Raw genomic sequence first — 22,497 nt, forward strand, 5'->3', positions numbered from 1 at the left:
ATACCGGATGTACCGTTCCGACTTACTTAGTAAGAGAACTTTCGATTTTTTTCTGATCCTGATCCACGATAACCCATGCACATCCTCCCATATATTTAAAATCATCTCTAGATTACTTATAATACCTAATACAATGTAAACGCTATGTAAATTAGTTGTTATACTGCATTGTTTAGGGAATAATGACAAGAAAAAAGAAGTCAGTACATGCTCGAACAACAATTGCTGGAAGAGAACTTCCGGGTTTTCGTGATTCGCGGTTGGTTGAATTCACGCATGCGGAATTCATGGATAAGGAGGGCCAACTGTATACCCAAAATATATGGTCTTACTGTCTAAGGATATTTCACATTTAAAGATGTCTTGAGGGGCACTGTGTATCCCACTCCAATAGTCTTTGATAACAGGACATTCCCTGAAAATATGATTATGGTTTGCATTTTGATTTGCACAATTTCTCCAGCAAACAGGGAGGTTACTAACATAATGGGATTTCTGAGAGGGTGTAATGAAATACCAAGTTTTTCCATCCGAACTCCCTCCATTTCTGTGAACTGATACACTTCCATTGATACCTCCATATTATTGTTCATTCTTCCTCAGATATAATTATCCCTCCTTTCTTCTCCCATTTTGTTTTAATTAATGAAGTTGAATGTGTTTTAAGATTTGACAAACCTTTATACACGCCTGAAATTATTCTACCACTGTTATTTGAATCATATGCTTTTCTAAATAGCTCTACCAAACATGTACTTGCCTTGGTTACATTTTTTATCGTCCTATTAACATACTGTCGCAGCTGTAAATACCGATAAAAGTCTTGTTTTTCTAATAAGTGTTTCTCTTTAAGCATTTCAAAACTGAAGTGTTCCGTCCTTCATTATATTGCAAAGAACTGTTATCCCTTTAGCTGTCCAGTCCTTAAATCTAGCATCCAATTTATTCGGTGTAAAATCCGAGTCATATGCACAGCATTTAAGAATGGAAATATTTCCCTCTAGTTTATATTCTTTTATAATAGTTTTCCATATTTTAGGAGTCCATTTCACCCATGGGTTATCAATAGTATTTATGTACCTTTGCAGGTTGTTTTCAGCCAAAATTGTATGGGGATAGGAAGTATCCCCTCCACAATGTTTTTCCATTGAGCGTCATATGATGGGTTGCACCAACATATCACAGCTCTCAACTGTGCTGCAAAAGAAGGAAGGCCCCACCCTGCCTTTTCCTTGGCTAATTGCAAAGTTTTGAGACAAACTACAGGCATTTTACCTTGCCATATATATCATGATAACATTTTGTTCCATTCATTGAATTGATTTTGATTAATCTCTATTGGTAGGGTCTGGAAGATATATAATAGTCTGGACAGTATATTCATTTTAATAGACTCAATCCTTGAACTGAAACTAAAAAAGAGGAATTAGGTTCCATCTTGTTATATCTTGCTTATTTTTTATATAAAGGCTGATAAAAGCATTCTGATAATTTTGCCAAATCTTTTGGCATAATGATGCCCAAATATTTGAAAGACTCTGTTTGCCATGCCCAGGGATATCTACTTTCAATTTCTCTTGCTGGGCTATAGTTATATGAAAGTAATTGGGTTTTATCTATGTTGAACTTGTATCCTGATAATTAACCATATTGTTCAAAGGATTGCATCAATTTAGGTAAAGAGTACGTTGGTTGCCCTAGATAGATCAAAATGTCATCCGCGTAACAGGCCAATTTATGCTCTGTCCCTTTAATAGTAATTCCCCTGATATCTTCATTTTGTCTGATGTATTGAGCTAATCATTCCAGATATAATGCAAAGAGTAGCAGTGACCATGCACAACCCTGTTTTGTGCTCGTTTCTAGGGTAAGACTATCTGATAAATATCCATTGATTTCAATCCTAGCAGTAGGGTTGTCATATAGTGCCTGTATAATTTTAATAATTTTGTCATGGAAACCAAATCTATGTAAAACTCTGTAAAGAAAATTCCAATTAACCAAATCAAATGCCTTTTCAACGTGCACACTTATCACTATTGCTTTGATTTTATCTCTTTGTATATGATCCATAATGTGAAGTGTCCTTCGTATATTGACTTGTGTTTGGCGTTGTCGTATAAAACCTGTCTGATTGTTATGTATCAGTGTGGGTAGAAACTCTAATCATTTGGCCATGATGGAGGAAAATAATTTATAATCTACATAGAGAATTCAGGAAGGTATCAATTTGGGTTATGCTTCCCCTTGGAACTTTGGAATATAGAGTTTTGTAAAACACTTCAAAAGCTTTTTGAATTTTACTTATTTTTTTTTAATCATTTTTGTTCTTGGATCCCTAATTCTATTTCTGCTATTTTCTGCTGCTATCTTTTTTTCCAGTTTCCACGCCAGTACTTTCATAGATTTAGATCCACTTTCATAATGTCTGTTGCAGAAACATTAAATTTTTCCTGAATTTCTTGCGTAGCCAAACTATTAATTTCATTCCTAATTTTTAAAAAATTCCCTCTAATGTATCCTGTGCCAAATTCAATTTGTGTTTTTTTCTAGTTCCTTCAGCCTATTTTGTAATTCCTCTAATGTTTTATTCCTTATGTTTTTCTTATATGAAAATATCGCTAGAATTTTCCCTCTTAAAACAGCTTTCAGAGTATCCCATAGAATGGGAGGTGAAACCTCTCCATTATCACTGAATTCCAAATAAAGACCACTTTCTTTTTTTTAAATTTGTTCGTTAGAGTAGGGATAATTGAGTAGACTTGAATTTAGTTTCCAAATAGTATTCCTTGGTTGTAGGTCAAAAATCAATAGATAAGTATGGTGCATGGTCCCTTACATCTATTTTCCCAATTCCACAGGTGTTTATTTTGTCTTTTCCAAATATTATAGTTAATTCTTGTATATACAGAATGGGGTACAGAATAATGAGTGTAATCTCTTCTGACAGGGAAAAAGTCCCTCCATATATCAATTAGACCAACATCCTCAGAAAATGTATAGAAAATCCCCCTTATTTGCAGGGGATTGGTTCCGGGACCCCTTGCAGATACCAGATTTCGCGGATGCTCAGGTCCCTTATTCAACCTGTCTCAATGCAGTGGATCTTAGGACCCAGCAGAACCCCAGACCTTATTTAACCTGTCTCAGTGCGGTGGACATTAGGACCCGGCGCCAGAGCTCTGAATGTGCAGTGTTTCTGTTCACAAAAATTATCACAATCATGATTGAAACTAAAGTGGAAATAATAAAGCAATCGGAAAGAGGTGAAACGCCATCGGTCATTGGAAAAGCGTTAGGCTACGTTGGTCAACGATCGGAACAATTTTAAAGGATAAAGTGAGAAAGGCTCTGCCCCGATGAAAGCTACAATTATTACTAAGCAACGCAGTGGTCTAATTATTGGGTTTTGGGTTTTTGAACCTCCACATCAACCCGGCACGGTGGAGAGCGCACTAGGGAGTGATCTGTCCCGAGTCCCTAGAACTTCCATTCCTGAGCCCAGCGCTGAAACATACGTTCTTAAGTGTTTTATGTGCAAAGAAAGGTAAAATATACACTAAGACAAATGTTTGACTAACTGACGCTAAATAATACTGGATGTACCTGTTCCGACTTACTTAGTAAGAGAACTTCCGATTTTTTTCGACCCCGATCCATGATAACCCATGCTCATCCTCCCGTGTACCTTAAATTATCTCTAGATTACTTATAATACCTAATACAATGTAAATGCTATATAAAATGGTTGTTATACTGCATTGTTTAGGGAATAATGACAAGAAAAAAGTCTGTACGTGCTCGAACAACAAGTGCTGGAAGCACTTCCGGGGTTTTCGTGATTTGTGGTTGGTTGAATTTGCGCATGTGGAATCCGCGGATAAGGAGGGCCGACCGTATTAACTTACTTATGTAATGATTTTGTTTCATAGGTTTATCTACTGGAAGAGTCCAACTTTGGTTGTAATTGTAAATTTAAGTCTCTCCCACATATCAGGAGACCTTCTGTTCCCATTACCATATTAGTAATTTGCTGAAAGGAATCAGTATCACTTCCTGGGAGTGCGTATATATTCAATAGAGTAACTGAATTTCTGTCCATATTCCCCCTTACCAGAATATATCTGCCCTCCTTATCTCCCATTTTGAATATTTTTTCAGAATTTAGCTTGCTTAAGAATAGCACCTCCTCTCCTATGTCCTTGTTATGAGGAGAAAAACAAATTAGTGAATCCCATTCTCTTTAGTTTTCCATGCTCATTATCACTTAAGTGAGTTTCTTTTGCTGTGTACATACATCTACTGATGCTTCTGGACACATCATCAGTGATGTTCCTGGAATCATCGGGTGTTTTGGGTCTTTCAACATCATACATCTTTTCCAGGTGACCCAGCCGGGGCTGATCAGACCCCAGCTTGTGTCCAAATGGCTAGCCTTATATGACTCCATGGTTCCCCTCTCTTGAGCCACAGCCACCCTGAGGCCCTCTCTGCCGCATCGGTGGTACTGCGGATGGCTCTCCTCTTCCTCTCCCCCTCGATGCCCAAATTTCTGTAGGCTCTGGCTGCGAATCCCCTGCAACCAACTTCCACTGGGAGACACCTTGTTCTCTATCCAGCCTGCTGGCAGTTGCTGACCAGTCCTGCGTACTTACATAGCTTCCTTTCAAAGGCCTCTTCCAAGTGATCTTCCCATGGCACTGTCAGCTCCAGCATCACCACCTGCTTTGTAGACTCAGACACAAGGACAATGTCTGGTCGCAGGGTGGCGGCTGTGATATGGTCGGGGAACCTCAGCTGCCTTTCAAGGTCCACCAACAGCTGCCAGTCTCTTGCAGAAGTCAGGATACCTGCCGATGTTCCTTTGGCGGGTATTGGCTTCTCCCCAGCTCTTACAAAGGCAATGGTCTGCTTGGAGGGACTCCTGCACTGATGGCTTCAACGATGGTCTTCAGGACCTGATCATGCCTCCATCGGTACCATCCCTCACCAAGTGCCCTTGTGCAGCTGCTGAGGATGTGCTCCAGGGTTCCTCGCTTGGAACACAGTGGGCACGCTGAGGACTCTGCCTTGCCCCATGTGTGCAGGTTTGATGGGCTTGGAAGCACATTGTACACTGCCTGGATGACAAAATTGGATGCAGTGTGGCTCGGCTTTCCAAAGCTCAGCCCAGGTCACTTTCCCCTCCACCGCATTATCCCATCTTGTCCAAGCTCCCTGTTGCTTCATTCCCACCGCCTTGCAGTTTCTCCTCTCCTTCACTGCTGCTCTCACCTCCTCTTGAACTAGATAGCGCCTTTCCTTCCCCCTGATGGTGTCCATTTGGGGAGTTGGAAAGGATCCTAGCCCAGCTCTGCCTCATGTAACCACTCCCACCAGCCTCCTGTGACACAGCCTTTCCTCTGCTTCCTGTACAGCTTCCTCTGCCCTCCACTTCCTGCCAGTCCTCAGTTGGATCCCTGTTCTAACCACCTTCAGATCACTTGAGTCCCTGTACTTTATCACTTCTCTGGCTCTTGTAACTTTGAATTCCTCCTCCAGGGATTTGAAGGGCAGTTGCAGTTTATTGTGGTGTCCATAGAGTGCGATGCTGCTCAGGTTCCTTGGCAGCCCCAGCCATCTTTTGAGGTGCTTACTGACCCTCCTCTCTAAGGTTTCGACTGTCGAGATCGGAATTGCATAGACGAGGAGAGGCCACAGGATCCTGGGAAGAATGCCATTCTGAGACACACCCAGGCTTTGAACTTCCCAGGTAGGCCAGACTTGTTCAGATTTCAGCCAGCCATCCAACTCGGTGCAGGTCGCCTGAATTGGATGCCATGTCCTTTAGAGAGCTGTCAAAGACCTTACCTAAGCTCTTGACTGGCTTTTCTGTGATGGTTGGGATGGCTGAACCGGAACTTGTTTTCCACCTTGCCTTTCCGCAGCACCATTGATCTTGATTTGGCTGGTTTGAAACGCATCCGGGCCCACTCCACCAGCTTTTCGAGCCCCTGCAGAATCCACCGGCAGCCTGGGACTGATTCTGTGGTGACTGTGAGGTCATCCATGTAGTGTGGTTGCCGTTGAGCGGAATTCATTCTGGGCCCTCTGCACTCTGTTTCAGCAGACTTAGTGAGCATGTTCATGGCTAGGGAGAACAGTGTCACTGAGATAGTGAACCCTGTGATGATGCCAATCTCCACCTTGTGCCAGCTTATGTAATTGCTCCTGAAAATACCCCCATCCTGAAGTTGCTGTAATAATCAGCGATAAGGTCTGTAATTCTGCTGGGGATGTGATTCTTGGTCAGTGTGAGCTGCACCAGCTTGTGTGGAATGGAGCCATATGCATTTGCCAGGTCAAGCCACAGCACTGACAGGTTGCCCTCGTTCTCTCTGGCCTCCCTGATGAGCTGTGTCACCACACCGGTGTGCTCCAGACAGCCCGGCATCCCTCAAATGCCACCCTTCTGGACTGATGTATCAAGGTAGCCTATTGGAAACTGCGCTGAAGAAGATCTTTGCCTCAACACACAGCTGGGAGATGATATGGAATTGGTCTAGCTGAGTGGTGTTTTCTTCCTTTGGGATCCCTACCCCTTCAGCCACTCTCCACTGATCTGGGATCTTCCCCCTTGTTCAGAAGACTCGCAGAGTCTTCCACAGACGCAATAGGAGTTTGGAGCAGTTCTTAGACACTTTGTATGAGGTGCCGCTTGGTCCTGGAGCTGAGCTTGCCCTTGCTTTGCGGACAACCTCTCTGACTTCCTTTAGCTGCAGCTCTGACATGTCGAACTGCACATCCGGTTCGGGGGTCTATCAGGATGTTGCACTCTCCCAACTCCTTCTCTCTTTCAGGATCACTGTATACCTTCTTCAGATGTTGGTCTATGTCTTCTTCCGAACAGGCTGATTTCCCACTGCGCTTCTGCCCCAGCAACTCCTTGGTGAACTTGAATGGGTTGGCGATAAAGGCAGCACATTTTCGGGCCTTTTCATGCCGCCGCCTCTGATGCCACTCTGCCCGGTGGAGAACCCCGGTCTTCTTTCGTAGTATGCACATCAGCTGGGCCAAGCCGATGCGCTCCTCTTCTCCTGCCTCCTAGTACTGGGACTTCAGCACTTTCATCTCCTGCCTAATGTTGTGGATCCTCAACGCTCTTTGGTTCTTTGAGTAAGGTGTTCTGGACTCTTTCTTCTCCTCTTCTCTGAACCGTTCAGCTGCAATGCTGAACATGATCGTTGTCATGGTTTGCAGCTTCCTATCGACCATTCCCTTCGTCGTCACCTCCAGAATTTGGTTGACATCTTCGTCAAACTGTTTCCACAGTGACGTCATGTTAGCTGCAGGCCATTTGATCCGCCTCCTGTTAGAATTGATGTTAGAGGGATCAGTTTGCAACACTTGGAGGTTCCGGGCACTATGGGATGACTCTGGGCCTGGCACCTCCTTTGTCTCACCAGGCTGGACACCTGCGCGTTGTGCTGCTCCTGCTCTCACCAGACACTTCATCCTCGATTGGTGGATCTTCAAGCCGCGATCATTCTTGCAGATTTTGCCACATGCACACTGCTTGCTCATAGTCATTTGTTCATTGTCTGGTCTGTTGCCGTCGTGTCCGTCTAACTGGGGTGCTCATCCTCCCCCCCCCCCCCGGGGGTATCTTTCCCTTAGAATCATAGAGGCTCTTGTGGGGGTCCTCCTCTCAGAGGTTACAGATTGGGTTGCCAGCCCGTTCTGCCCTGGTTGCCGTCTCTCCGAGCTGTCACTCTCTCTCTCTCCAGTCATCACCACTCTTTTTGTAGTTGTCACCCAGTCTTTCCTGGCTGTCACTGATAAACTCAGGGTGTAAGCTGTGTGCATACATCTACTGATGCTTCTGGACACATCATCAGTGATGTTCCTGGAATCATTGGATATATCGTAATATACTACATGGGCTTGTTCTGCGTTTGATTGGATTTAACAGCCCATTGACATTAAAAGAAATTATTTTTGTCCTTAGTCATGTGTATTTATCTGTCAATATATCATTGAAATTAGCAGAATAAAACTTAATAGATCCACTCCCTGAACAAATAAGAACCAAGAAACACAAATAATAAAGGCAACGAAGGTGTAATTCCAAGTCTCTAGTAGATAACCCTGGTTTGAGCTGGAGGAAATGTCTAGCCATGGGGGATAGCCCCTCCTACCTGAGTTGAGGGCCCTCATTGCAGTACCCATAAAAATGAACAAATCTATGTCCATTACACAGAAAAGATTTCCCTGTGTATTCCATATTCTCATTTAGGTGGGGAAAAAGGAGTAAATGAAAGAATAAAAAAATTGAGTAATATAAAATCCAGGTTATGATAAGCATTTCTTGAGATAGGTACAGCACAGTCTATTTTTGCTTCCGTTTAGCTTATCAAAACTTAAAGTTGGCCAAACCTTAAGGCTCTTCTGGAGGGGGTGAGAGCTGTCTTCGGAAAACTCACCGTCTCTTCCTGATATTCTTCTCTCGCCCACCTCCTGTCCCCTGCTTTTTCAGTTCTCTTACTATTTCCCAAGCAGATCAGATTAGCTGCTCAGCCAGGCTTTCCCTTGGTTTGATCACACTAACAGGCAGCCCTCTGGCCTTCATGTCTGTAGTCGCCTCTTCCACTGTCTGATACAATTGTGTCCCATTTTCATAAAACACTCACAGTTTAGCAGGGGTACGGAGTTTGGAATCTAATCTTCCCTTGCTTTAATATTTTCTTTACTTCAGAGTATTCCTTATGTTTCTGCAGGGCCGCCGGGGCGGGGATAATCTTGATTGAAATATATTAATTTCCCGTTCAAAAACATCCTTTTCTTTCTCCAGGTCCTTTGTAGAATCTCCGCTTTGGTATTATATCGAAGGAATCTAATTACTATTGAGCATAGCTTATCTTCTCTGTCTCCAGTAGGCCTTGGGACAAGCGCACGATGCGCCCTCTCAATTTCAAGCTCCATAGTCGAGGGACTATGTTATGGAGATTAGCATTTAAATCACGCAAGTTGTCCCATAGCTTCCCAACATATCATTCCAAGCACACCGTGGTGAAATCAATTACAGATCCCACCACAATAATCCCTGAATGCATCTTGTACCACCAATAGGACAGCTATGGGAGAGGTGTTGCTACAATGGCAAAGAACCAAGAAATGGTGGTTAACGAAATGTTCCAGTTGATAACTTACACGTCAAATGCAGCAAAGAAATTTCTTGCTGATTTTTTTCCTTTTTAGTTTTAATAGTGCTGCCACCGTTGTCTTTGCTTCTTTAAACTGCAATGTACATACAATCCTGCATTTCCTGCTTGACTGCTCAGTGCTGATTACCAGTTTGACAAAACAATTCATTTAAAACCTTGTCACCAAAAACCTTGGCAAACTTCTATATAGTAGATGTGTGGTGGAAAGTGGCTGCATTATGGCCTGTTATTGTAGCAGAAAATTCTACAAAAAGTAGTGGATTCAGCCCAGTATATCACAGATAAATCCCTCTCAGCCACTGAGCACATCTACCTGAAATGTTGCTGTAGAAAAGCAGCATCTATCAAAGATCCTCACCACCCAGGCCATGCTCTTTTCTCACTGCTGCCATCAGGTAGAAGGTACAAGTGCTTGAGGACTCGCACCACCAGGGTCAAGAATAGTTATTACCCCTCAAACATCAGTCTCTAGAACAAAAATGAATAACTACACTGATTCTACTTCTGGTGTTCCCACAACTGATGGTCTCACTTTAAGGACTCTTTATCTTGTAATTTCATTCTTGTTATATACATCTGCATTTTGTTTGTTGTCCGTTGGTATTTTTTTAAGTTACTATTCTATAGATTTGCTAAGTACACCTACAGTAAAAGAATCTCAGGGTTGTATGTGGTGACATCTATGAACTCTGATAATAAATTCTTTGACCTTTTGAACTTTGAACTCTGGCACTATTTCCAACTTAAGCTGTTAATCTTTTGCTTTAACTCAGTATCTTAGATGCAAATACAGTCCTTCCAAGTCTTTCACTGAACCACTGAAGTATATGAGGACACTTTATAATATAGAATGCACAAATTCAAATTGTTTTTTTTTAAAGAGTTACAGTGGGAGAATAGCAAATCACATCGCACTGTAAATTTAATTTTGTGTTTTGTTGCCCTGAGTTAATACCATGGAAAATGCTCCACAACAGGGATCCCCAACCTTCTTTATGCCATGGACCTTTACCATTAATCGGTGGGACCTCAGGTTGGGAAATGCTGCTCCAAAGACAATTCCTTTGTTAAAACCACAATGAGCTTGATTGGACAGCCGGTGAACACAATGGTTTTTCAAATTATGCATATGATGTTACAAGCAATCAGCTACTAGGGTAAATGCAGTTTGCAGACCTGGTCAAAGTAGCCCTACATATCCTCACCATATCTGCAGTTTGATTTTCTTTCCATCCAACTCAATTGTTCTGATTTTAAAGTCAATACCTGAAAAGAAAGAAATCAAGTTCAGTCATTTTAAATTTAAAAACTTAGCTTGAAGGACAAGGCCCTCAGTCTTAGCTGCAATTAGACATAAGACACAGGAGCAGATTATGCCATATAACCATCTAACAATTACAGCATGGAAACAGGCTATCTTGGCCTGTGCCAAACGCTTACTCTCACCCTCCATTCAGCCCATTGTGTCCGATCTGTCATTCAATTATGGGTAAATATTTCAATCTACATGTGACAAAATATGCTAATCTCCCTTTATTTTCCTCAACCTCATTTTCTTGCCAACCTTCGATACCCTTACTAATTAATAACGATCAATCTTATTTTAAATATACCCAATGACTTGGCCTCCACAGCATATGTGGCAAAGATTTCCAGATTCACCACCTTCCAGCTTCAGAAAATTCTTCTCATTTGTTCTAAAGGGATATTCTCCTATTCTGAATCTGTTTCTATTTTATTCTGAATCTCTGCTCCCAGACTCTCATGCTATTGGAAAAATCTTCATAATGTTCACTCTATTTCAATATTTGGCAGGTTTCAACGAGATCCCCTCTTGTTCATTTAAAGTTCAGAACACACAGGCCGAGAGCCATCAAACACTCCTCAGACATTAATCCTTTCATTTGTGGGATAATTCTCATAAACCTCCTCTGGAACCTCTCCAATGATTCCATCTTGTTTTAGATGAGGCCCAAAGCTGTTCATAATTCTCCTGATTGCAGCCTGACCATTGCCTCATAAACACTCAGCATTACATCCTTGCTATTACATTCTAGTCCTCTTGAAATGAATGCTAACATTACATTTGCCTTCTGTATTACTGACTGAACCTGCATGTCATCCGTATATATTAATCCTGTCTAGAAAATAATCTATCCCTTTACTGGTTCTACTGAAGTGCAATGATCTACGCTTCACTACACTGTATTCCATCGAACACTTTGCCCATTCTTCCATTCTGTCCAGTTCTACAGCAACATCCTGCTTCCTCAACATTACCTGCTCTCCAATTATCTTTTATCACCTGTAAACTTGGCCATCAACTTTATCATTCAGATAATTAACATATAACATGAAAAGTAATGCACCCAACCCTGACGGCTGCTGAAAACCACTGGTCACTGGCAGTCATTCTTCACTTATTATAATGTCAATGTGGTCTCTAACATGGAAGTCTCTCTGAAGGTTGATTTTCCGAATTCAATTCAGCTGTGTCAACAAACACACTGTACACGGAACCATAAAAAACCATTCAAATCCATCTAAGTACCTAAATGGCCTCATGAAAATGAGATGACAGATTGTGCAGGAACATTTAAGATTTTACCGACTGCTCCCAAGCTTAAAGTATTACAAACCAGAAAGGAAAAAAAAACCTAAATGAGCTCCCGCCTTGCCAAGCAGAAAAAGTAGGAATGCTAAGCCGAGTTAATCACAGTTAGAAGAAATGAACCTTAAATTCTAAGTAACCTAAACTGTGCTGACATCATAGAAACGAATACAAGTCTTAAGTCTATCACGGGGAAACGAGAACTCAGTTAGACATCATGACTAAGCTGGGCAGTCCAGAGAGTGGAGCAGCTATTACAGCCGCTGATCTGTATCCGGTGCTGCCTATGTGGGATTTGCACATTCTACCCGTAACCACATGCGATCTTTTGGGGCTCCGGTTTCCTCACGCCTCAAAGTTAATGCAAGTCGGAAGGTTAACCGATCGCTGTAAATTGCCCCGAGTGTGTCAGTAAGCGGCAGACCTGGAGAGCGGGAAAGTTGATGGGGACATTGTTGGGAGTAACAGGCCGGCTGTTGAGGCAGCCACAGACTTGAACCATCTCCACCTGGGGCAGACGTCAACTTCCTGCCGACTGCGAGGTTTCAGATGAGAGGGAAAGGGAGATCCGCGTAGCAGTTATCTGGTGGCTGGGCCCGGGGTCTCGACCGGCGGGAGGGAAAGAATGGGGCCGGGTTCGGCCCTTGACCTTCGCACCCTGCACCCCAATAGCCAGAAACGAGAAACTGCGCGCGACTGGCCATACCGATAGTCGAGATGAAGGTGGTGTTAAAGGCGTCCTCGGAGAAGCGGAAAAGGACGCAGGTTTTGCCGACGCCACTATCTCCGATCAGCAGTAGCTTGAACAGGTAATCGTAAGTCTTCGCCATGGCGCCCAGCTCCGCCGGAAGTCCTGCCTCCAAGATGCCCATTGGCCGGCAAAGGGAAAATTACAACGCTGATTGGACAGTGGGATTCGCTCTACCATCAACCGACTGGCAGGTTAGAGCGACAATCATTTGACGGACAGGTGTGTCGTTTTCCTATTCAGGATTGACAACAGTTTCCGGCAGGAGATCGGAACTTGGGTTCGTCTTGATTCGGCTGGTTTATTGTGGAGCCCTGCCACTCCTAGTCAGAACGCACGGCACGCGGACAGATGAATGGGAGGTGATGACGAGCCGGAAGACTTTTCCCCTGGGAAAGCGGATGCCTCTTACTTTGTGAGTCTGTGAGTGCGAGTTTCTATGTGTCCGCGATCCCGGAAGGTGCGTCATAGTACAGGACCCCGGAAATGATGTCACAGAGATTGGAGCCCGGGCAGTGGTAGTGGATCGGTGAGTGTCGGCCGGCGGGTATGGGGTAGTTTCTGGCCGCGGATGTGCGAGTCCTTTTCCCCTTTCTTCCTCTTGATGACATAAGGCAGGAGTGTTGTGGGAATGTAGGCAGGGTTCTCTACGAGACCCATCGGGCCGAAGTGGTTGGTGCTGTTGCGGGAAGTGAGTGAATGAGTGTCAGCGATGAGCTTCACCACACCCCCCCCCCCCCCGACTCGGTGACTGCGGCGTGGGTGGTGATTGTATATCCCATTTTAACACCTTCCCAACAAATGCAGACGGCGTGATACCTCCTGCTGTCCATTGGTGGCAGCGACCCTGAACCCTTCCCCCAATGATGCTCTCTGCCACAACTTAACCAAAATGTGGGGGAAGATTCCACTTTGTTTTTAGGGGTTGTCGATCTAGACAAGCCGATATAAAATTGGTTTAGTGGTGGTGGAGGATTGTACTTCAGATTGGACGTCTGTGACCATTGGGTAATGTGCCACAGGGTACACTGTTAATCAAGTGTATTGATTTCCATGAGAATGTAGTCGACGTGCTTGGTAAGTTTGTGGATGATGCAAAATTGCTAGTGTAGTGGATGGTGGAGCTGTTAGTCTATGATCAATACACACAAAATACTGGAGGAACTCAGCCAATCAGACAATATCTATGATGGGGGAATAAACAGTTGAAGTTTGGATCCAAGACTCTTAATTAGGACTGGAAAAGAAAGGGTACAAAGCAGAATGGTGGTGAGGGGAAGCTGGCAGATGTTAGGTGAAAAAATGTGGGTGGTGGAAAAGGGCTGGAAGAAGTAAAGGTCTGAAGAAGGAGGAATCTGATAGGAGAAAGGGAAGGAGGAGGGGTACCAGAGGGAGGCAATGGGCAGGTTATGAGTAGAGAAGGAGTGAGAGAGGAACCAGAGTGGGGAATTGAAAAAGAGAAGGAGGGGAAGGAATTACCTGAAGTTAGAGAAATCACTGTCATGTGATCAGGTTGGCAGCTACTCGGACAGAATGTGAGGTATTGCTCCTCTAGCCTGAATGTGGCATTAGAGGAAGCCGTGGACTGACATGTCAGAAAGGAATGGGAAGTTGAATTGAAATGGATGGCTATCGAGAAATCCCATCTTTTGCGGTGGACAGAGCAAGAGCGCTTGACAAAGTGATCCACCAATCTGTTGGGTTTCATTGATGTAAAAGAGCCTGCACCAGATGTATTAGCTGACCCTCACAGATGTGCAGGTGAAATTTTGGCTCACCTAGGACTGTTTGGAGCCTTGAATAATGCGGATAGAAGAGGTGTAAGGGCAAGTGTAACACTTGTCACGCTAGCGTGGATTATTGCCTAGAGGATGATCACTGGACAAGGGAGAGTGATCCCTGTAGAAAGCAGAGGGGGATGGAGGGGTTGTGGGAAAGATATAGTCAGTGGTAGGATCCTATTGTAGATGGTGGATGTCTAAGCTTACAACCAAATCTACAGTGGATCTCCTCAGAAAGTGGGAAAAGGCTGGGAAGTGCACAGGATGCATCGTTTCCAGTTAGCAGTGATACAAGTAGACAATTTTGTGAAAAAGTTGTTTGGCATGCGTTCCTTCATTCACGTCATTGACTATATAAATTGGGAAATTATGTTACAACTATACAACACAAGGCGTGCTTTTTTTTTCACTCTGAAGTGGTCTGTAGGGGTCTGAAGTGTATTCCAAAGGGAGGTGGTAGAAGTGTTAGGAATATTTAAGAGATTTTAGATGGGCACATGAATAGACAAAAAAAATGTAATGAGACTACAGATGCTGAAAGCTGAAGCAACACACAGAAAGCTGAAGGAACTCAGCAGGTCAGGCAGCATCTATGGATAGGAATTGATGGTTAGCATTTTGAGTTGAGACCTGTATCAGGATTGGATAAGTTAAACCCACTTTTGGGGAATGAAAGGATATGGGCATTGTGCAGGAAGATGGGGGGGGGGGGGGTGATCATTTAGATTAGTGTCATGGCTGTCACAGATATGATAGGCCAAAGTCCTGATCTTGCTGTGCCTCAGATACAGTTTATCCTGGGTATTTTTCCTGTTGATCATCCCTCTGAATCACTGACTTAAGTACCACAGTTGCAATGACATCTGGTATCCGGATTTAAAAATGAGCTGTAAATTTTTTAAAGCTGTAACTGTTCCCTTATAGCCCAGGTGTAAATCAAGTCCTATATTATAACTTGATAAAAATGGCAACACACACAAAATGCTGGAGGAATTCGGCAGGCCAGACAGCGTCTATGGAAAAAAGTACAGTCCAAGTTTCGGGCTAAGACCCTTTGGCAGGAGTGGAGAAAAAAGCTGAGAAGTATATATAAAAGGTGGGGTGGGGAGTGAGACCACAAGGTGATAGGTGAAGCTGGGAGGGGGAGGGGTGAAATAAAGAGCTGGGAAGTTGATTAGTGAAAGAGATTGCAGGAGTCCAATAGGAGAAAACAGAAGCATTGTAATAAAGTAAAGGTGAAGGAGCACCAGAGGGAGGTGATGGACAGGCAAGGAGATATGGTGAGGTCATCTTTTTTTTCTCTTGACCCGAAATGCCAAATCTACATTTTTCTGAATATGCTGCCTGGCCTGCTGAGTTCATCCAGCATTTTGTGTGTGTGGCTTGGATTTCCAGCATCTGCAGATTTTCTCTTGTTTGAGATAAGAATGGCCTTGTTTAATAGTCTAACATTATTTTTCTTAATAATTTCCTGGTGACATTTGTCAGTGGTTTTGTATAAAAGGCAACAGTGTAGACGTTATTAGGCCAGTTTTACTTTCTCACTGCAATAAGATGGTTTAAGATAAAAAATTGGATGCTAATGTAAAACTTTAGGAGGTAGCATGGGGAAGGATCTTGTTAAATAAGTCTGCATTATAGCGCTTTTGTATTATGGAGTTCTTCTTTACAAACTTTACACCACAGGTTTCCGTAACATTGGTTTCTTGTTTGATAATGGACCCAGCAGCAAAATTGCCAGAGAATCCCCTTGTTTCCAGTACAGAGCAAGAACTCAAGGGAACACCACCATCTGCAGGCTTCGATGGTTCTTGTCCTTCACCTTTCAATGGAATTATTCAAGATATTAACCAGGTGCCTTTGAGTCCAGAGCTGAAAGAGCAGGAGCCTGTTCAGTGGATGGAGTGTCTGAACCCTGAGCATTCCAGCTTTTCAAAGGAACTCAAACTTGCTTTGCAAACTGATCGCCACTATGTGCGGAGCTATATTTACGCAAGCAATAACTCTTCTAATGCCATCGAGACAGCTCCATCTTCTAGTACCAACCTTGCTGAATCTGGCGAACTTGTATCAGAGAAGAATGAAGGGAGAATGATGATGTGGATGGGAGCGAACAGGTAGGAACAACAAGCATAACAAACTCAAAATCTGAACATTCCGGTTTGAAGTTCCTTGTGGATATCTGTCATAAAGAAAGCAATTCTTAAATAATACTGCAGTCATTAACCTCTTTAGCTTGAGTAGTGTGCACATATCTGGTGTGCGCCATTCCAATAGTTACTCAGGCACATAATAAGGTTAGTGAATATGTCTCCCCATATGTGCTGTAGGTTCTGAATTGAGGGATTAGTTATTGATGCTTGTACTAAGGACGTCTCTATGTATTTTTGTAAAGTCACATTATGAAAATTCCAGTAAATTATTTGTACACAGTATTATCCACCAGAATAGAATTTGATCAAATTGATGTAGTATAAATGTGTGCCTTGTGGCCCAAGGCAGTGAACAAGGACTGATTCGTCAGTACAGTATCAAGTTGAAGAAAATTGCAATGTTGTAGAGATTGGTAACAGACTAGAAGACAGATGCATTAGAAGCCAGAAGAAAGATAAGTAAAAATAAGAGAGAAAATATATTGAGATTAAGCTATCCTGACATGTTGAGGCAGGTAATAAAATTATTAAAGGTAAGTAAAGGAAGAAGGAGGTTAAAGTCATATGTTTAAAAACATTGGAGATGTGACAAAGATGGGGTTAAATGTGGATACTTTGAACAAATATTTTTCATCAGTCCTCTGAGCAGAAAATATCTAAATAACTGCAAGAAAATCTTGAGAAAAGGGTACAGGCCTTGGTGTGTAAACACAAAGTGCACTGCAGATGCTGGGGTCAAAGCCATAACGTACAACAAGCTGGAGGAACAAGTAGGTCGGGCAGCATCCGTGGAAATGAACAGTCAACGTTTTGGGCTGAGACCCTTTGTCAGGACTGAAGAGGGAGGGGGTAGGGGCCCTATAAAGAAGGTGAGGGGAGGGTGGGAAGAAGGCTGGTAGGTGCTAGGTGAAAAACCAGTAGGAGGAAGGTGGGGGAGGGGATGGGCAGGATAGGTGAAGAAGGAATGTAAACAGAAAGAACTATGGGCCGTAGAAGGCAGCGGAATCATGAGAGGTGATGGGCAGCTGGAAGAGGAGGCAGAGTGAAACTGGGATGGGGGAAGGGGGGTGAGGGAATTAGTGGAAGTTGGAGAATTCAATGTTCATGCCAAGGGTCTGGAGACTACCCAAATGGTATATGACGTGTTTCCCCTCCAACCTGAGTTTGGCCTCAACATGGCAGTAGAGGAGGCCATGTATGGATGTATCTGAATGGGAATGTGAAGCAGAGTTGAAGTGGGTGGCAACCAGGAGATCCTGTTTGTTGTGGAAGATAGGAGGTGGTCGACGAAGTGGTTCCCCCAATCTGCGTTGGGTCTCGCCGATACAGAGGAGGCTGCACCAGGAGCACTGGTTGCAATAGATGACCTGAACAGACTCACAAGTGAAGTGTTGCCTCACCTGGAAGGACCCATCCTCCTGTCACCACAACTGGGACAGAATTCCCCTTGACTTCACCTATCACCCCACCAGCCTCCAGATCCAGCACATTATCCTCCACAACTTCCGCCACCTTCAATAGGACCCCTCCACTAAGCACATGGACCCCACCTTCTCTACCCCTCTCTGCTTTCTGCAGGGATCTATTTCTCTGCGACTCCCTGGTCCACCCATCCCTCCCCGTGGAGCTCCCACCTGGCACTTATCCCTGCAAGCGTAAGTGCTACTACACCTGTCCCTACGCCTCCTGTCTTACCACCATTCAGGGCCCCAAACAGTCCTTCCAGGTGAGGCAACGCTCGTGAGACCTGACACAGATTGAGGACAGCTTTGTCCTCCGCTCTGTCCGCCACAACAGACAGGATCTCCCGGTTGCCACCCACTTCAACTCTGCTTCACACTCCCATTCAGATATGACCATACGTCATGTCCTCTACTGCCATGATGAGGCCAAACTCAGGTTGGAGGATCAACACCTCATATACTGTATCACCTCTCTCATGATTCGGCCTCCTTCTACTACCCATAGTGCTTTCCCCTTACATTCCTTCTTCACCTTTCCTGCCTATCCCTTCCCCCACCCCTTGATCTTTCCTCTGATTGGTTTTTCACCTGGCACCTACAAGCCTTCTTCCCACCCTCCCCCTACCTTCTTTATAGGGCCCCTGCCCCCTCCCTCTTCAGTCCTGATGAAGGGTCTCGGCCCGAAATGTTGACTGCTCATTTCCATGGATGTTGTCCGACCTGCTGAGTTCCTCCAGCTTGTTGTAGATCTTGGTGTATGTGTGAGGATGTTAATAGAAGTCAATTCAGAGAAGGTGGAACTTTCAAGTTTTGCTTAGTTGTTTTTGTGCCTTGGAAAAGTGTAAAATAATACTGAAAGATATAAAGCATTACATTTTGCTGGGGAGAATAATGAAATACAATATTAGGGGTAATTTTGAAAGAGGTCTGGGAACAGAAGCAGTGATATATGGAACTATAGATATATGTTTTGTTGGAAGTGACAGGACTGGTTGAAAAAGTTTATACATTTACCAAGAAAGAGCAAATAGATCTTTGGCAGTTATAGGAACAACTCAAGAAAGGCATGGTAAATCTTTAAAGCACCAATTCAGCTACATCTGGAGATTACATCTTGTTCTTGGTAACTAAATGTATTATTTCTAAGGATGCCACGGCATGACACAATTCAGCTGGAGTTTGGAGTTCAATCCCAGCATCCTCTGTAAGGAGTTTTGTATGTTCTCAAAGTGGAATGTATTGATTTTCTCCAAGTGCTCTGATTCCTTCCACAGTCCCAAAGATGTACAGGTTATTAGGATAATTTGTCATTGCAAGTTGTCCCATGATTAGGCCAAAGTTAAATTGGGGGTTTCTGGGTGCTGTGGCTCAAAGGGCTGGAATGACCTAATATCTCTAAATAAAATGAATAAGCTTGCTGATCAACAATCAGGGTTAATTCCCATCATTACTTGTAAGGAATTTGAATTTTCTGCTGTGACCATGAGTTTCCTCTGATATTCCAAAGATGCATAGACTGTAGTTAGGGTTAATAAGTTGTGGCCATGCTGGTAAACATTGTGACACTTGTGGGCTAGTTCTGGATCCAGAAAGCAATGTTCCCTTGGACCCAATGTCACCCTACTTTCTCCATAAGCCTTGCATGGGGTACCTTGTCAAATGCCTTGCTGAAATCCATATACACTACATCTACTGCTCTACCTTCATCAAGGTGTTTTGTCACATTATGCTGGCTTTGACTTCGTTCATTATCAATGGTTGTGTCATCCTGCCTTTCAAGTTCTTATTTGTGATATATCTATTCTGTGCCTTATGAATTGCTTCTGAAACTTCAGCCATTGCTGCTCTGCTGTCATCCCTGCTAGTGTCCCCTTCCAGTCAACTTTGGCCAGCTCTCCTCTGATGCATGGTAATTCCCTTTACTCCACTTAATACTGATACATCTGACCTTAGCTTCTCCCTCTCAAACTCAGGATGGATTCTATTATAATAGGGTTCTTTTACCTTATGCTCCCTAATCAAATGTGGTTCATTACACAACACCAAATCCAGTCAGAGAGACAACCATCTACTGCCACTGTCTGGCTTCTCTCTCAAAGCCAACGTCTAATCCAATTTTCTATCTCATCTCGAATCCCGAGCAACTGAACCTTTTTGATCAACCTCCCATGCAGGGCCTTGTCAAATGTCCTGGTAAAGTTAGCATTGATTTCAAAAGAACTAGAATGTGAAAACAAAGATGTAATGCTAGGACTTTATAAAGCATTGGTGAGACCTCATTTGGAGTATCGAGAGTCGTTTTAGTCCTCCTAATTTCCTTCTTGAGTGTTGTTGGGCTTGAAATTCTGCCCTGTGTTCGTTTAGGAAGAGAGACAACCAACACCGGAATATTACAAAACTTAGGTTTATTGCAGAATTCGTAACTGGTACAGCGAATCGACGGAGTCGCTGGAGAAGGCGCGTTCCGACCTCCCCTTACAATCTGCTCTTATTTATATCCCTTTTCCCCCCAGCACAACCCCCCGCTACATATTAGGTAATATCGGGCACTTGTGTCCATCTTATTGGCCCGCAGCCATATGCTCACGAGTTACCTGTTTCTTTTGTTTACTGAACCGCGTGACACTGGTAGTTTCGATGTAGCGGGGTCCCCAGTTTCGCTCCCCCTCCCTCTCATTACGTGAGCCACTCCTGACCTGTAATGGCAGTCTCGAATTAACCCTAACATTAACCCTAACAGTGTGTTCCTACATCTTCTATACTCTAGGGATTCACTTGAGCGTGGCTGCTTGTACCTGATCCATGCCTTCTTTCTCCTGAGCAGAACCTTAATGTCCCCCTTCATTCAGGGTTCCTTACTGCCAACCTTGCCTGTCATTCTAACAGGAACATGCAGATATTGAACTTTCTACCTTACTTTTTAAAAACCTCCCACTTGCCAGATGTCTCTTTGCAAACAACCTACTCCTGTGATCTTCTGCAAGCTCTGTCTAATACTGTCAAAATTCGCCTTGGCTTTATTTAGTACTTTGACTGGGACCAGATCTGTCCCTTTCCATAACTAACTTGAAACTAATAGAACAATGGTCACTGGTCTCAAAGTGTGTGGGGTGGGGAAGGAGTAGGTAATTTTTTTCAACTTTGTTTCTTCATCCATGCACAGATGATGTGCCTTTGCATAATATAAAGTTGTGATACAGCCTGTTTTCTAAGAGGTCTCAATATGTGGATCACCTGCAGTTTATTTTGGGTGTATTTTCATTCATTTGCATTTTCATTTGGGTGTGTTCCCTCACTGAAGTTTGTAATATAGCTGGGGTCTAGCATCAGTCTGTACAATATTATACTGACTACAGAATTCCAACTTGAAAATGACCATAAGACAGAGGAGCAAAATAAGGCCATTTGGCCCATCAAGTCTGTCCCGCCACTTCATCATATGTGATTTATTATCCCCTCAACCCCATTCTCTTGTGTTGGCCTATAACCTTTGACATCCTTATTAATCAAGAACTCGCAAACCTCTGCTTTAAATATACCTAATGACTTGGCTTCATAGCTGTCTGTGGCAATGAATTCTACAGATTCACCATCCTCTAGCTAAAGAGATGCCTTCTCATCTCCGTTCTAAAGGAATGTTCTTTTATTATGAGGCTGTGCCTTGTGGTCCGAGAATCCTCCACTATAGGAAGCATCCTCTCCATGGCCTATTCAGTATTCAATAGATTTCAATGAGATTCTCTTCCCCCACCACCCCCCACTGCCAACCTTTTAATTTTCAGCCAGTACAGGCCCAGAGCCATTAAGCACTCATCATATGTTAACCCTTTCGTACCCAGGATCATTCTCGTGAACCTCCTCTGGACCTTCTCCAATGCCAGCGCATCCTTTCTTAGATAAGGAGCCCAAAACTGCTCACAATACTTAAAGTGCAGTCTGACCAATGTCTTATAAAAGCCTCAGTATTCCATTCTTGCTCTTATATTCTAGTCCTGTCAAAATGGAATGCTAACATTGCTGTTGCTTTCCTTATCACCAACTCGATCTGCAAGTTAACCTTTAGAGAATCACAAACGGGAGAAAATCTGCAGATACTGGAAGTCAAAGTGATACGGATTCAAGCAACAATAAATATATGAGTGAGGCAGGGGTTTTTATAACAAATAACACGTTTATTAAACACTGAAAACAAACCCCCCAAAAGTAAGCAAATCACTAACGTAACCGGAAATCAGCTGCTGTGCGGCAGCTTAAACAGTTCTTAAAGCAATGAAGCTTAAACAGTTCTTAAAACGATGTTGCAAAAACAGTTCTTCAAAGTAGTATTGCAAAAGTTCAAAATGCTTACAGTTCATTTAAGGAGAGACTTTTTAAGACGATTTAAATTCTCTTTCACGTCGTGTTGTTGCGATTCCAAATCGAACTTTTCCCACGAAGAATTTAGGAAGATGAAGAATGAAACGGCTTAAAGGCACTGACCTTTCCTTTACAAAACTGTTCCCAATCCTTTCTGCTATTCACAGGGATTAACACGGGGA

The 22,497-nt window shown here is 43.3% G+C and overlaps 2 protein-coding genes across 7 annotated transcripts in view; one reads left to right on the top strand and one right to left on the bottom strand.

Annotated features, from left to right (window-relative positions):
* Positions 1 to 12,811, bottom strand: part of rab8a (RAB8A, member RAS oncogene family) — a 54,242-nt gene extending 41,431 nt beyond the window's left edge. For both annotated transcript variants that reach the window (XM_073068926.1, XM_073068925.1), the window contains exons 1-2: positions 12,521 to 12,811; positions 10,409 to 10,469 (exon numbers count right to left, since the gene is read on the bottom strand). In XM_073068926.1, the coding sequence (XP_072925027.1) occupies positions 10,409 to 10,469; positions 12,521 to 12,686 (227 nt within the window). In that variant the 5' untranslated portion in view covers positions 12,687 to 12,811. The remainder of the gene's footprint in view (positions 1 to 10,408; positions 10,470 to 12,520) is intronic.
* The window catches only part of LOC140740064 (E3 ubiquitin-protein ligase arkadia-C-like), a 195,803-nt gene continuing 186,074 nt past the window's right edge, over positions 12,769 to 22,497 (top strand). For 2 of the 5 annotated variants that reach the window (XM_073068920.1, XM_073068924.1), the window contains exons 1-2: positions 12,769 to 12,977; positions 16,030 to 16,460. In XM_073068920.1, coding sequence (XP_072925021.1) covers positions 12,918 to 12,977; positions 16,030 to 16,460 — 491 coding nt within the window. In that variant the 5' untranslated portion in view covers positions 12,769 to 12,917. Of the gene's footprint in view, positions 13,092 to 13,428; positions 13,640 to 16,029; positions 16,461 to 22,497 lie in introns of those variants that run through there. The other 3 variants (XM_073068922.1, XM_073068921.1, XM_073068923.1) reach the window with 3 other exon arrangements.

This window comes from Hemitrygon akajei, chromosome 16 (assembly GCF_048418815.1).
Source record: "Hemitrygon akajei chromosome 16, sHemAka1.3, whole genome shotgun sequence".
NCBI classification, from domain to species: Eukaryota; Metazoa; Chordata; class Chondrichthyes; order Myliobatiformes; family Dasyatidae; genus Hemitrygon; species Hemitrygon akajei.